Here is a 17,005-nt window from a genome sequence, read left to right on the forward strand (position 1 = left end):
CTGCACTTAGGACGGAAGAATCCCATTCACCACTACATACTAGGGACTGAATGGCTAGGCAGCATTTCTGCAGAAAAGGACCTAGGGGTTACAGGGACAAGAAGCTGGATATGAGTCAGCAGTGTGCCCTTGTTGCCAAGAAGGCTAACGGCATTTTGGGCTATATAAGTAGCAACATTGCCAGCAGACAGAGGGACATGATTGTTCCCCACTATTCAGCGTTCGTGAGGCCTCATCTGGAGTACTGTGTCCAGTTTTGGGCCCCACACTACAAGAAGCATGTGGAAAAATTGGAAAGAGTCCAGAGGAGGGCAACAAAAATGATTAGGGGTCTGGAGCACATGACTTATGAGGAGAGGCTGAGGGAACTGGGACTGTTTAGTCCGCGGAAGAGAAGAATGAGGGGGGATTTGACAGCTGCTTTCAACTACCTGAAAGGGGGTTCCAAAGAGGATGGATCTAGACTGTTCTCAGTGGTAGCAGATGACAGAACGAGGAGTAATGGTCTCAAGTTGCAGGGGAGGTTTAGGTTGGATATTAGGAAAAGCTTTTTCACTAGGGAGGTGACAGAATCTCCTTCCTTAGAGGTTTTTAAGGTCAGGCTTGACAAAGCCCTGGCTGGGATGATTTAGTTGGGGATTGGTCCTGCTTTGAGCAGGGGGTTGGAGTAGATGACCTCCTGTGGTCCCTTCTAACCCTGATATTCTATGATTCTATTGTAATGCATACATATAAGAGGATCAAATTAAGGTTACATGGGGAACTTTTATCATAGCATTTCCTAGCTTTTGAGTGCTTGACTTTGCAACATTAAATATTATGTACAAAAAACAAAATTAAAATAATGTTAAAAAGCAGTGCCAATGAAGCTCTGCCCCTTTTTAGACTGCACATTTTTCAGGTTTGCCTGACCACATTGGCAGGGACACAGGAGGTTGCTGGAACAATTTGCGTGAGGAAGAAAGGGAGTAACTTGCACCAACCTCCTGCCAAACTAAGATGTCAATTCTAATACCAAACACAGAAGAAAACTGCAGTCATGTGCCGGCAATTTTTACTGAATTCTATATTTTTCAAATTCTAAACTCTCATTAAAATAAAGTTAATTTTCTTACTACTGTAAACACAGTGTTGCAAAAAAATAAAACTCCAAGACCTGCCACCAACTGTCTGCAGTCAAACAAGAGCAGGAGCAAAGGTTCATCCTTTGTTCACTCAATTCTCCTTACAAAAATGTAATGTCCAATGAGAACCATTTCCCCCTCATTCTGAAAGTACAGCTGGAGTACTAGTAGTTTAATGGTAAAGTTTCTAAAACTGTCAGGGCAATGGACTGGATAATCTAATAAGTCTTTTCTATTTCTAGAGCCGGGCAAATATTTAATAGTTATATCACAAATTTCAGCTCATTTTCTCTTCACAAATTTTCTGCAAAGACTGATTTTTCTCAAATGTATTATTTTCAATTATCAGCTGAATAACTTCAAATAATTCTTTAACTACAGCTTGTTGATAAGCAGTTCATTGCAAGTACTAAATAGTTACAATTGGAACTATATTTATTAGGTACAAGTTAGATGTTCTGTTTCTATTCCAGTTTTTAAATCAGGTTTCCGATGCAAATGCTAACCATTACAAAATAAAAATTAATTCTGTGCAAATATGCTGTAATATTTGGTTAAAGTTAGAAGGTTCAATGAACACCCCTGCTAGCATAGCCATTTGCTAGATCAGTAACAAAGAAAATGCAAAGAGGTGAGAAGATAGGCAAAGAAAAGTCTTTTAAAAATATTAATATTTTCAGGAAAACCTTTTTGCAGTATACATCCAGCTCCATTTTTTTTTTTTAACCTCCTACCTGCCACGGTTCTATTGAACTGAAAACAAAAACCTCTCATACTAAGTTTGCAAAGTTAAAATCAAAGGAAATTCAAATGTAAGGTTCCAATAGCAATGTTAACTCTGCCAGAGTGCACATGCATATTTTCTATTGAAATTTTTCCAGTTAAATGTGTAACATAATGTTACTGCCTATGCTGTGAAATGTATATCATCAGACACACAGGACTTGCAAATGGCCACACTAATATTGTTTTGGAAACTTGACTTCTGTATATAATGCTAAGGTTACACAGTTAAAAAAAACACCACCACATTTTTTGCATTTAAAAGTAAATAAACTCCATCTGAAAATTTGTTATATAGTTGAAACAAAATAGATATTTACCACAGAAATAGGAATACAAAACAATTCTCTGTTTTAGGCATGGCAGAGATTGAGAGATGTATATAAGAAACTTAAATGATATATTTACTGTAGGTGAAAGTTATCTGCAAATGGGTGGAACACTGAAAATCCAGTAAGGGAATAGCTTCAGATAATTTAGAAGAATGGAGTTTAACAAGGAGGATCATTTCTAACAATTATGTTTTTAGACAGATTTTGAATACCAGATAAGTATTCCAATACTTGCATGTGGCATAGGGGTACACATTGTACACATTCAACTGAATAGTGGGGTAGTCACCCAAAATATGAATTTTAGTTTTAAAAATTTGATACATTACCACATATATTAGAGATTTATTCTTTATATAGTTATAGTATTATGTGTGAAGAAATAATAATGGCTAATCATAATCTAGATGCTTATTCAAGTGAGGTTAAATTATCACAGAATAAAAATCTGATTTTAAAATATTTTAACATTTTAAATCTTTACTAGTGAAATTTTTATTGTGCATGTGTACCCTTGAAAACAAATCCTTATCACATCTGTCAAAATTTGGTAGGAATAGATCACTCCATCAACAGCTCACAGAAAGTAGATAATATTTCTCTAGAAACAATTTATGAAAAAGTCAGATCCATATTTCATATCTGCCACAAAAGCTCATCAGAGTAATAACCCTCCTTCTCCTGGGTGTTATCCTACCATCTGCTGCTCTATTACTTATCTTTATTTTGCAACTAATTAACAGCATAATCTTCTAAATTCAGCAAGTTAATTATCATTATTGTGGTCTTTGCAGCATCATCAGTCCTCATGAAGTCTTGTCTCTCCACCCCCAGAGAATGTATGAAAATGAACTAGGTTGGGAGAGGGTCTGTTTCTTTAGAGTAGGCTCATTAGGTGTTTGCTGATTAGCTCGGCATGCAGAGAGGCAGGTCAGAAGAATTCTGCTGAACACAAGGTCCCATGCCGGGCTCAACCAAGCTAATATAGGTTTCTGAACGTTTGCCAAGCTGCCCTCTGTCAACTCTCAGTAGAAACCCCTTGCAGAAAGCCTACTGGCTACCTACTGTGTTCAAGATATTTCTCAGTTTGTCACAAAAGGCTTTGCATGGAGGGTTCTCCAGAGTAGAATTTTGTTTAAACAAAGATTTTTAATTTACTTTCTTAGGAAACTTCCTGATTCACTCAGAATGTTTTCCCTAATGTTTTTTGTCTGCATCATCCTCAAACTGCATGTTAATGACAAACATGCTACACAGCTTGAAGTAAACCATCCTTTTATTATATATATACTTATATACATACATACATACATATATATATATATATGTATACACACACACACACACACACACACACACACACACAGAGATATCTGGAATTTCAGATTTTCTTCTCAAACAGATTAAAGACCCAATTCTGAAATAACGTAGCCCTCCCTTACAATACGGTATAATATATTTTTCCACATTGCCTACTGTACCTGCATGTGTTCTGGGCACCTCAAAAACACCACACACGCAAAAATCAATCTGCATGTGTGGTTTTACTTTTGTGTGTGATCTTAAGAGAGAGTCCTGTATAACAATGGACACTAAGCCTGTGTGTGTGAAAACCCACAATTTGTGCATATGGCACACTTCCTACATGATTTGTAAAGCTGATCTTCATATAAGACTCCTAGAATCAGCTGCACATGAGCTCCCAATGTGATGCTGTGACAAAAAGAGTGAATGTGATGCTGGGATGCATAAACGGGAATCTCAAGCAAGATAGAGAGGTTATTTTACCTCTATATTTGGCACTTGTGCAACCGCTGATGAAATACTGTGTCCAGTTCTGGTACCCACAATTCAAGAAGGATGCAGATAAGTTGGAGAGGGTTCAGAGAAGAGCCACAAGGATTAAAGGATGAGCAAACATGCCTTATAATGACAGAATTAAGGAGTTCTATCTATTTAGCTTAACAGATGGAATGTGAAGGGGTGACTTGATTACAGTGTGTAAGTATCTACAGGGGGAACAAATATTTAATAATGGATTCTTCAATATAGCAGAGAAAGATATAACATGAACCAGTGACTGGACCACTGGAAGTTGAACCATTGGAATAATTTACCAAGTGTCATGGTGGATTCGGCATCACTGAATTTTTAAATCAAGATGGGATGTTTTTCTAAAAGATATGCTCCGGGAATTACATTAGGGAAGTTCTATGGGCCGTGCTACAAGAGATCAGACTAGATTATCACAGTGGTCCCTTCTGGAGTTGGAATCTATGAATCATCATCCCTATTAAAAGCTAACAATAAAAAATATTTTCATAGGAATAAGAGCAACTGACACCTCGTGCCTGACAACACTAGCATAGAGTAATGCAAGCTAACACTGTGTACATGAACATCCAACTCAAAAGAAGTACATTAGAATGCCTGTTTTACCTACCGAAATTTAATATTGTATGCAGAAGCTTGAATGCAATACATCTTACTGTTTAACTTCATATCACTATGCTTCAGCACCATGTTCTCTCCACAGGTACTAATGCGGAGAGTGGACTAGATGATACATCTGAGGGAAGGGAACTGAAGGAGACTCCGCCGATTGGAAGGCATGAAATGCACTGTCCTAGGGACCTGGGTTCCACGACCACCGCTCGAAAGAGGAGGAGGCGGGTGGTGGTGGTCGGGGACTCTCTCCCCAGGGGGACCGAGTCATCTATCTGCCGCCCCGACCGGGAAAACCGAAAAGTCTGCTGCTTCCAGGAGCTAGGATTCACGATGTGATGGAGAGACTGCTGAGACTCATCAAGCCCTTGGATCGCTACCCCTTCCTGCTTCTCCAGGTGGGCACCAATGATACTGCCAAGAATGATCTTGAGCAGATCACTGCGGACTACGTGGCTTTGGGAAGAAGGATAAAGGAGTCTGAGGCGCAAGTGGTGTTTTCGTCCATCCTCCCAGTGGAAGGAAAAGGCCTGGGTAGAGACCGTCGAATCGTGGAAGTCAACGAATGGCTACGCAGGTGGTGTCGGAGAGAAGGCTTTGGATTCTTTGACCATGGGATGGTGTTCCAAGAAGGAGGAGTGCTAGGCAGAGACGGGCTCCACCTAAGGGAGAGAGGTAAGAGCATCTTCGCAAGCAGGCTTGCTAACCTAGTGAGGAGGGCTTTAAACTAGGTTCACTGGGGGAAGGAGACCAAAGCCCTGAGGTAAGTGGGGACGTGGGATACTGGGAGGAAGCACGAGCAGGAGAACGCAAAAGGGGAGGGCTCCTGCCTCATACTAAGAAAGCAGGACAAACAGCAAGTTATCTCAAGTGCCTCTACACAAATGCAAGAAGCCTGGGAAACAAGCAGGGAGAACTGGAAGTCCTGGCACAGTCAAGGAATTATGATGTGATCGGAATAACACAGACTTGGTGGGATAACTCACAAGACTGGAGTACTGTCATGGGTGGATATAAACTGTTCAGGAAGGACAGACAGGGCAGAAAAGGTGGGGGAGTCACACTGTATGTAAGGGAGCAGTATGACTGCTCAGAGCTCCGGTATGAAACTGCAGAAAAACCTGAGTGTCTCTGGATTAAGTTTAGAAGCATGAGCAACAAGGGTGATGTCGTGGTGGGAGTCTGCTATAGACCACCAGATCAGGGGGATGAGGTGGACGAGGCTTTCTTCCGGCAACTGACGGAAGTTACTAGATCGCAGGCCCTGGTTCTCATGGGAGACTTCAATCACCCTGATATCTGCTGGGAGAGCAATACAGCGGTGCACAATCCAGGAAGTTTTGGAAAGTGTAGGGGACAATTTCCTGGTGCTAGTGCTGGAGGAACCAACTAGGGGCAGAGCTCTTCTTGACCTGCTGCTTACAAACCGGGAAGAATTAGTAGGGGAAGCAAAAGTGGATGGGAACCTGGGAGTGACCATGAGATGGTCGGGTTCAGGATCCTGACACAGGGAAGAAAGGAGAGCAGCAAAATACAGACCCTGGACTTCAGAAAAGCAGACTTTGACAACCTCAGGGATCTGATGGGCAGGATCCCCTGGGAGAACAACATGAGGGGGAAAGGAGTCCAGGAGAGCTGGCTGTATTTTAAAGAATCCTTATTGAGGTTACAGGGAAAAACCATCCCGATGTGTAGAAAGAATAGTAAATATGGCAGGCGACCAGCTTGGCTTCACAGTGAAACCCTTGCTGATCTTAAACACAAAAAAGAAGCTTACAAGAAGTGGAAGACTGGACAAATGACCAGGGAAAAGTATAAAAATATTGCTCGGACATGCAGGTGTGAAATCAGGAAGGCCAAATCACACCTGGAGTTGCAGCTAGCAAGAGATGTTAAGAGTAACAAGAAGGGTTTTTTCAGGTATGTTAGCAACAAGAAGAAAGTCAAGGACAGTGTGGGCCCCTTACTGAATGAGGGATGCAACCTAGTGACAGAGGATGTAGAAAAAGCTAATGTACTCTATGCTTTTTTTGCCTCTGTCTTCACGAACAAGGTCAGCTCCCAGGCTGCTGCACTGAGCAGCACAGCATGGGGAGGAGGTGACCAGCCCTCTGTGAAGAAAGAAGTGGTTTGGGACTATTTAGAAAAGCTGGATGAGCACAAGTCCATGGGGCCGGATGCGCTGCATCCGAGAGTACTAAAGGAGTTGGCGGAAGTGATTGCAGAGCCATTGGCCATTATCTTTGAAAACTCATGGCGATTGGGGGAGGTCCCGGATGACTGGAAGAAGGCTAATGTAGTGCCCATCTTTAAAAAAGGGAAGAAGGAGGATCCTGGAAACTACAGGTCAGTCAGCCTCACCTCAGTGCCTGGAAAAATCATGGAGCAGGTCCTCAAGGAATCCATTACGAAGCACTTAGACGAGAGGAAAGTGATCAGGAACAGTCAGCATGGATTCACCAAGGGCAAGACATGCCTGACTAATTGCCTTCTATGATGAGATAACTGGCTCTGTGAATGAGGGAAAAGCAGTGGACGTGTTGTTCCTTGACTTTAGCAAAGCTTTTGACATGGTCTCCCACAGTATTCTTGCCAGCAAGTTAAAGAAGTATGGGCTGGATGAATGGACGATAAGGTGGATAGAAAGCTGGCTAGATTGTCGGGCTCAACGGGTAGTGATCAATGGCTCCATGTCTCGTTGACAGCTGGTATCAAGTGGAGTGTCCCAAGGGTCGGTCCTCGGGCCGGTTTTGTTCAGTATCTTCATTAATGATCTGGAGGATGGTGTGGATTGCACCCTCAGCAAGTTTGCAGATGACACTAAACTGGGAGGAGAGATAGATATGCTGGAGGGTAGGGATAGGATACAGAGGGACCTAGACAAATTAGAGGATTGGGCCAAAAGAAATCTGATGGGGTTCAGCAAGGACAAGTGCAGAGAGTCCTGCACTTAGGACGGAAGAATCCCATGCACCGCTACAGACTCGGGACCGAACGGCTAGGCAGCAGTTCTGCAGAAAAGGACCTAGGGGTTACAGTGGACAAGAAGCTGAATCTGAGTCAACAGTGTGCCCTTGTTGCCAAGAAGGCCAGTGGCATTTTGGGATGTATAAGTAGGGGCATTGCCAGCAGATCGAGGGACGTGATCGTTCCCCTCTATTTGACATTGGTGAGGCCTCATCTGGAGTACTGTGTCCAGTTTTGGGCCCCACACTACAAGAAGGATGTGGAAAAATTGGAAAACGTCCAGCGGAGGGCAACAAAAATTATTAGGGGGCTGGAGGACATGACTTATGAGGAGAGGCTGAGGGAACTGGGATTGTTTAGTCTGCGGAAGAGAAGAATGAGGGGGGATTTGACAGCTGCTTTCAACTACCTGAAAGGGGGTTCCAAAGAGGATGGCTCTAGACTGTTCTCAGTGGTAGCAGATGACAGAACGAGGAGTAATGGTCTCAAGTTGTAGTTGGGGAGGTTTAGGTTGGATATTAGGAAAAACTTTTTCACTAGGAGGGTGGTGAAACACTGGAATGCGTTACTTAGGGAGGTGGTGGAATCTTCTTCCTTAGAAGTTTTTAAGGTCAGGCTTGACAAAGCCCTGGCTGGGATGATTTAGTTGGGGACTGGTCCTGCTTTGAGCAGGGGGTTGGACTAGATGACCTCCTGAGGTCCCTTCCAACCCTGATATTCTATGATTTAAGCATACACTCAATTGTTCCTTATACAGTACATTTTTAACACAGCCTTAATGGAGAGCGCTTCACAACAAAATGATCAGAGCTAGATAACCATTTTCCTATTTTTTTATCTCTGTTCTTTTTTCTTCTCTATATATTTTTTCTGGTTTATTTTCATTCTTTATGTTATTTTCTTGCTCCAGTGTTTTCTCTCTTTCTCCCCACCCAAGGCAATTGTGTTCACAGTGTACTGTCCCCCTACAGTCTGCTTACAGCCTGTAAGATGACAGGCAGTGATAGTGCAGACTAGAGGAGAGAACACAGCAGCAAAGGAGACTGAACATGGCTATGGCAGTAACAGTCTCACAGCTCCCTTCACATGAGAAGTCAAGACTGTGCCACCCTGAAGGAGTCTGACATTCCCAGGTTGGAGATTCCAGAAAAACAACAATCACACCAAATGAAAAACAAAACAAAAATCCAACTATTTAAATTACATATTTACAAAGTTAATATGCAGTTGTGCTTGCACATTTGTTTTGTCAAATTAATACTGGTATGAAGTTTGGTTGCACAGGGGAAAAACATCAGAAGAAAACTATCCTATAAGGTTAAACTTTTTTCCAGACTGTTAGCACCAGACATCTCAATGATACATCTTCAAAGACCAGATACACATTCTTTCAAGTCAAATCAAAAGAAGGCTGTAACTAAGAAAATATTTACAGATGTGCAATCCAGGCAGTGCAGGGAGACTCAAACACATGTGTGGAAGCGGAATAGAGCGCAACCAACCAAATGACAGGCAAACCTAAACATTAAATTGGGCAACTTCAGGCTGGAAACACTTAGAAATGTCACTAGAGAGCAGATTTAGAAACTGAACTGAGACTTCGGGAGCTGCTCATACTTAGAAGGTAAAAAATGGGCAGAAGGACATTCTTTAGATGAATACATGAGTGAAGGCTTTATTTGGTATGTGAATCGGATTAGGTACCTATCTCCAACAACTGTGGGATTTTTGTCTTCTAGGAAAGCCAAAATGAAATTTTAACGATGACTTATCTATTATCAAAGAGCATCTTTGCGGACATATTATTTTTAACTGAAGTTTAAAACAAAATTTCCATTTATTTTAGTAAAGCTCACTCTTATGATTACCACAACAAATGGTGCTATATATGATTTTGAGCTTGCAGCTTTGCTACATACAAGCCATAAGGAAATAGTTATTTATCAAAATATGCAGTGGTTTTATACTCCGGCTCACTCTAAAAAAGTATGCTAAACTAGAGTCAAATGGCAATAAATTATGCATCCAACATCCACCTAAGGTTCTATTTTCCCACTGACAGATGGGAAAACAGAGTAAGGGTGGAATTTTCAGAAGCACCTGAGAGAGTTAGGTGCCTAACACACATTGAAAGTTGACTCCAACTCTGCTGCTTTCGCCACGTCGTCCTTCCCCATGAAGAATATTAGGAAAGTCAAAAGAGCTTGTAACAAATGGATGTAATTTCTGTTAACCACAGAAATGAAGGGCTGGAAGGGACCTCAAGAGCTCATCTAGTCAAAAATGTGTCAGAAATTAGGTATAATTGGTGGACAAAATAGTAAGAAGATTGGTTATTCTGCCCATCACTCTCTTTCGGAGTCCTCAAAGAGAGACTTGTGGAGGGAAAAAGCTGGCTAATGTGACAATGGCTGACTGAAAGATGAGAGAAGGGGAAAGAGCAAGCTTCACCATTATGACTGCCATTCTTACTATCTCCTGGGACTGCAGGATCTACTATAACATCATTGGACCTTTGTCAACCTGATTCCAAGATGTCCTGACCATACCTAGGCAAGAGAGGGACTCAGATGACATTGCCACCTCTACCACTTCCAGCTGAATCTCAAATACCACCTGGGATTTGAGACTTTATCACACCACCCACCACTCCCTTTCTAACTCTCGCCTTTTGCCTTCTGTTTAAAGAGAATCTGGCTTAGCTGGCCAAGACTGTATATTCTACAACACTGCTGTAAGCCTGTAACCCAAAAGAGGCAGCTAAACGCAATACCCTAAACAGCCCAAAGGTGCTACAAGTTTGCCAGGCCTTAGAGCAACTAATAAAACAGTTTGCTGTTCCTTTCTTTTTCCAGCAGTGAGGCTGCAAGTGAAAGTCAACACTAGAGACAGAATCTGCATTTTCTATCTTTGCTGTTCTTTTCTTTCCCCCTCTGAGTGTGTGTTTTGTTTTGTCTTTTAAGAAATGGGATTGGACTTTCACAGCAATGACAACTCTAGCCCTTCTCAACTAACTTCTCTTTTCCCCAAAAGGGCAGTTATTACCATCTTTAATACCATCTAATAGACTGTCAAGTAAGTGGGTTTTCCTTCTAAAAACTCTCTCTCCAGCTAAAGGGAAAAGAACAAGGGATGTTAAAATAAAAGCCTTCCCAAATAGTTTACATTTCAAATGCTTTACCAGTTCTTCCTTCCTTTTCGCGTTCTCTCTCTCTCTTTAATAAAAGGTGAAAAAGATTTTTTAAGGGTGTGTTTGCCATTGCTCTAAGTAGACTGTGGTCTCTGTATACCAGACCCCAAACCTTCTTTAACACTCTTTAATGTTGGATACTGTCATAACAACATCGTTGACTCTTTGGGCCCATTTATTCCATCTAAATTAGTACAAAAGACACCACTAGATTCATCTTCCCAGTTTGACAACGAACCACTGATAGCTACTCAGAGTATGGTCTTTCAACTGGTTGTACACCCACCTTATAGTAATTTCATCCGGGCCACATTTCCCTAGTTTGCTTATGAGAATGTCATATGTAACTGTGTCAAAAATCTTACTAAAAAATCACAATATATCACTGCTTCTCCCCATCCACTAGGCCAGTAACTCCAACAAAGAAGGAAATTATGTTGGTCTAGGATGATTTGTTCTTGGCAAATCCATGCTGGCTATCCTTATCAACCTATTATCCTCTAAGGGCTTTACAAACTGATTCATAATTTGTTCCAGTATTTTTCCAGGTATCAAAATTGGGCTGACTGGTGTAAAATTTCCCAGACCCTCTTTGTTCTTTTTTTTAAAAGGTATGTGCTACGCATGCCCTTCTCTAGTCCTCTGGGACCTCACCCATCTTCCATGAGTTCTCAAAGATGACGCCTAATGGTTCCGAGATTGTTTCAGTTAGGCCTTGTCTACGCTACTGCAGCAAGTCTACCTAAGTCACGCTTCTCCAGATACATGAATAATGTAGCTGGGGTTGACATAGCTTAGGCCGACTTACTGCTAACTCTACACCACACTGTGTCAACGGCAGATGTGCTCCCATCGATTTACCTTAATCTTCTCGTTCCAGTGGAGTACCGCAGTGGACTGGAGAGTGCTCTGCGGTCAATTTAAAGGGTCTTCACTAGACCCGCTAAATTGACGTCTGCTGCATCGATCACAGCAGCTTTGATCCCTGGTAAGTATAGACATGCCCTTAGTTTCTTTAATACGTTAGGGTGAATTTTATCAGGCCCTGCAGACTTGAAAACATACAGCTTACCCAAATATTTTTTAACTTGTTCTTTCCCTATTCTGGTTTGTGATCCTTCCCACCTGTTGTAAATATTAATTGTATTGAGTATCTGGTCACAATTCACCTTTTTAGGTAAAACTGCTGCAAAATGGGCATTAATGTTTCAGAATTTCTGGATGGTATTATCTGTCCCTCGCTAAATAGTGGATTTAGACTTTCCTTTATCTTTCTCTTGCTCTCAGTGTATTTCTAGAACCTCTTTTTATTGCCTTTTATGTCTCTTGCTAGGTGCCACTCATTTTGTGCCTTTGCCTCATTTTGTCTCTACATGCTTATGATATTCTTTTGTACTCATCCTTAGCAACAAGTCCAAATTTTCACTTTTTGTAGCATTCCTTTTAGTTTTTCATATCTTTAAAGAACTCCTGATGCAACCGTATTGGCCGCTCACTAATCTTTCCTTCACATCAGGATAGTTTGCTGTTATATCTTAAATGTTACAATGTTCATTATGCTCCCTGATTTACTGAGGATGGCAGAAGATGTTTCTTTGGTGGGAATGATAGTGCTAGTTTTTGCCCAAGGGCAAAAAATTAGATCATCCCTGCAGGAACCTATGAACATGGTTGCCTCCTTTTGGGCAAATTGTCATGTGTCTTGTCAAAAAAGAGGTTAGGGTCTCAAACACCACCACCACATCAAAATCACTTCATCCTGAATTTCTGGAATACTCAGAATGTCCCAACTGACAGTACCTTAGAATAATATTGTTTTATATATAACTTGCAAAAAAAGATGCAAGATACTATATTAGAGATTAGAAATTTCAGTTTTTGCATTATAGAAGACAAAAGTTTAACTAATGACAGCTAAAGGCAAACAATAGATAACAGCCCTCCAAGTCACTTACCAACTGTCAAGACATCATCCCTAGGTCAGCAGCCTATTTATTGTCCCACTGAATGTCATGTATTCAGCAGACAGTTTTGACGTTAGGTAGCCAGTTGTTTTAGCAAGTTGGGCAACCAGTTGTCTTAGCAATTACGTAAAGTAGGTTTTTATGTTACATTTCCCTAGTGTAATATGAGAAAAATCCACAGCAATGAAATATGTCTACACATGACTAAGCTGTCTCTTACAATATCAATAAGAAAGTTCCAAATGAATTCAAAAATTCTGCATCCTTGTCTTCTAGCTAGTAATCATAGTGATATACTAAGAGAAATATGTAATAAGCCTAGAAATAGTGTTTAACTGATATTAATAGTATCTAGCTAATCCTGCTTCTTAAGTTTTATTGACAACCGGAGCATAGCATTTTTAAAAAAGGTATTTTCATCAACTTAGTTTATCAAGGAAATATTAATCAAATATAATTAAATGTCGAAGCCCTCTATTGGTTTAACAGAGACCATCACAAGTAATAAAAGTAAATGTAATTACTTTGACATTTGCAGAACTTAGAATGTATTGCAGGTTACACTGCAGCAGTTTCATGTTGAACATGTTTTTACGTGCAAGAAATATACCAGAAAGACATCAGAATTCTGAAAATCAAATGGGAATTAAAAAAATTGGTAACCCAGGGTGCCTGTTGATAATACTGTATTTTCTATCATTCTTAGCTGTTGGGCTATGTAATTTTTTGCTGGAGAAATTTTTCTGTGAATATTAGGTTTCTTGTTTAGTTCTTTACACTTTAATAGAAATAATCATTTTTGTGAATATACGCTATATAAAGCACAACAAATATACACAATTCTGATATATTCTGCTCATTCCTTATTCATAGAGACAAGAAAGAAAAGAAGAAATATGGTGAGTATGCTTTTACCATTCCACTTAAAGAAGATAAGCAAACACTGAAGTGCACATATTACCTACATTCTAATGAGAAAACTAATGAGACTATTAAATTTTAAGTCTTGCAATCTCTGTTTTTCTTTATGCTATTTTTGTGCCTTCTCTATGAGTGATTGCTTTTTCCTATGTGAAATCAAAAGCTTTTACCACTTGTATTTTTTCACATATAAAGCATATTACTACATGATTTAATCTTACTCTTAAGAATCTAATTTCTTGCCAACTAAACAAAAATTATTTGGACCTCCAGTTTTGAAGTTTAATAGATTCCACATAGTGAAATTCTGTGAATAGGAGTCTTTTGATCCTGTGGAATACATCAGGTGAGGAAATAGAATTCTTGTTCTTATCTGATCCCCAATTCTTATATTAATCTTTTCCCAGAATTAAGATAAATACATTCTCTCAGAAGGCAGTTACAATTATTTTTTTTCCTGACTCTGAAAATGAAGGACTCCTTTTTCAATTCCCCTGAAGGATGAGAGAGGGAACTGAGCAGAAAAAGCCCTTAGTACTGTCCTCCCACCTCTTGCAGCACTTCGGAGGCCAACTCACCCAAAGGGAGCGGAGATAAGAGAGTAGCTCTGACTGTAGCAGGCAGTTCTACTCAGAGTTCACTGGTGGCCAATGCACTCCTCAGAGTGGTTGTATCATTTTAGGGAAAAGGGTTTCTATGTGTCCAGCAGCCTCACCTCACACAGACAGATATTTGATGTGGAAAGGGTCCTTGGCCCATCTCTGGGTGTACCCCTGCACCCCTCCTCACTACTGAATAGACTAGGGTTTGGAGTGGAGGCCAAAAAGAAAGTTCACTGACTGAGGGCCTTCCCAGCCTTCTCCCCACATTAATAAAGGATTTTAAGGGATTCATCTCTCTATGCGGTCCTCTCTATCCCCTCCTGTCAGCTATATAAAAACAGTCTCAAAGTGGCTCCTGCAGCAGTAGCAACTGGGCTGCCTGCTCCTGCTGTCGCCATGAAAGTGCCCTAGCAGGGTGCTATTGCCCCTAAATTCCCCTACTGTTTTGCATTTAAAAATAATATTTTTATCTACTTACTGCTCCTGATTCTCCTCTTAACTTTTTATATACAAATAAATGAGTGTCAGGAATAACGCAACACTATCCTAAGTAAAATGCATGTAATCTACAAGACAGATTCAGTTTGTGGTGCTCTTCTACCAATGCACATGGGGGACATTTATTTAATTCTTCTTTCATATAGTTCCCATTCCATTTTACAAGAACAGATGGAATGAAAAGTTAGATAAAAAAGCATTGAAGCAACTAGCTAACAAATTGGAGAATATACACATTTTTATTGGAAGTGATTAATTAAAGTGTACACTATAATTATGATCCTATTAATGTACACTTATAACACTGATTTTTTTCTTTACCCTTTTTGGTTATCTTCCACCTGTTCCAGGTCATCTTAACAAACCAACTTTTTATGTACATCATACCCTAAACCCTATCAGGTTACATGCCTGGAAGAAGAGACCATAAGCAGCTGGGAATATTAGGAGGTGTGTTGTTATGAAAAGCCTGTTTTTTATTTCTATAGTCTTTTCTGCTAAGAAGCTTCACACCATTTTGGTATGGGCTTACCTCTGTAATTCTTCCATTTTGCTTCTATTGGCAGGCAAGGTTCACTGCTGAAGTGATATTAAGCTTGTGTCTCCTCCCTCTCCAAAAGCCACATATATGTCTACTCTTCACTATGAGGAGCGAGACTGAGTTTACAGTTAAAAAATTGTTCTTCTTCAAAGTACATTTCATTAGTGCTGCTAAATTCATAAATGTGTTTTAGTCCTGGTGCTAACAATCATATAAGAATCTGAAATTACCATAAAACCAAAACAAATTGATCTCTCTCATTTTCCAGCATTGAGATTCCAGCACAGAGCTTGTCTTCTGTAGAAAATAAAATTTATACCACACGATAACAATGACTAAATCTAACAACTACATCTGTAGTAAGACCTAATTATTAAGAACAACATTTTTTCTGATTAACCTTCTTGAAGATCAATGGAATTCTAACTTACCAATTTTGCCTCTGACTGCACTGGCTGTGGGGAGGAGGGCCCTGGGATTCCTGGGATACTAGGCACCATGGTGACAGGTCTAACAAGCTGACCAGGAAAGTCATAAAAATGAAAAACAATCTCTGAGTATGCCAACATAATACAAATTATATGATTGCATTGCCCACTAGAACCAAAACAGCTACCAAAATCTGTAAATCTAAGTTCTAAGGCTTAAGATATATCAGTAGCTTTTTACCCTTCCAGAGTAAATTAAAGTATTTCTAACCATTTAAGTAATATTTGGAATGATAAAGATATACTACTCTCACAAGTATTCAGAGCACAAATTACAATAGTTGCCAAAAATATGTAAATCAAGTCCAAAAATCTTTTTTTTTTAAATGTTAGTGTTTGAAATTAAAAAAAAAAAAGCAGCATTTATGCAAGTCTGCATTATTTTAAAATTAAGAATGTATAATAGGTCATGTGTAAACTTACTGGAACTGCAGCAGGGACATGAACATTAGAATTTGTGATTGAGGCAGGAATAGCAACAGGCATAGTTTGTCCATTAGGAAGATGTAACAGCAGAGGAAAAGGACCTGGTACTGGTCTAAGAAAAACAAAGAGGAGGAAATATTTTAAAAGGACACAAATACACAACAGAATTGAAAGATATTGACATTTCTTATTACAAAGCTTGATACATTATTAATTTGGTTTAACCCTGTCCAAACTTAATACAGCTTAAACTATTTGCCATTTTAACAAGGTATCAATATTATCCACATTCTGTACATTTAACAGTAATTCTGTTTGACATAACTGTGTCAGAGTTATAATGTAAACTCACTGTACTGTTGGAGAATATGGAGCTGGAGGCCGCATTATTTATTAAATTGCAGAAAAAGTGATCAAAAGTACCATGTAAAATAGACAAAATCTTTTTAGAAATCTGTAATAAAATATTTTACTATCACATATAACTTACACTATTGGCCTGTTGGAGGATGGAGCCTGGGTAATGACAGTGCTAGAAGTTGGTGAAGGTATTGCCTGCTGAATAACAACACTTGAGTCAGAACTTGTTAGCAATACATTAGGAACCTGCAGTGATGCTGGACGAACTATTGTTGATGTAGGCTGTGCAGTCTGCTGAAGTGACACTTCCTATGGGAAAAATGAAAATTAACCACTGAAATTACAGACCATCAATAAAGATTGT

At 39.8% G+C, this 17,005-nt stretch overlaps 1 protein-coding gene across 1 annotated transcript in view; it reads right to left on the minus strand.

Moving 5' to 3' along the window:
- ATF2 (activating transcription factor 2) overlaps positions 1-17,005 on the minus strand; it is an 86,883-nt gene that overhangs the window by 32,382 nt on the left and 37,496 nt on the right. Inside the window, 3 exon segments of the mRNA XM_074967625.1 lie at positions 15,799-15,885; positions 16,279-16,393; positions 16,772-16,950. Of these exon segments, the coding sequence (XP_074823726.1) occupies positions 15,799-15,885; positions 16,279-16,393; positions 16,772-16,950 (381 nt within the window).

This window comes from Natator depressus, chromosome 11 (assembly GCF_965152275.1).
Source record: "Natator depressus isolate rNatDep1 chromosome 11, rNatDep2.hap1, whole genome shotgun sequence".
NCBI classification, from domain to species: Eukaryota; Metazoa; Chordata; order Testudines; family Cheloniidae; genus Natator; species Natator depressus.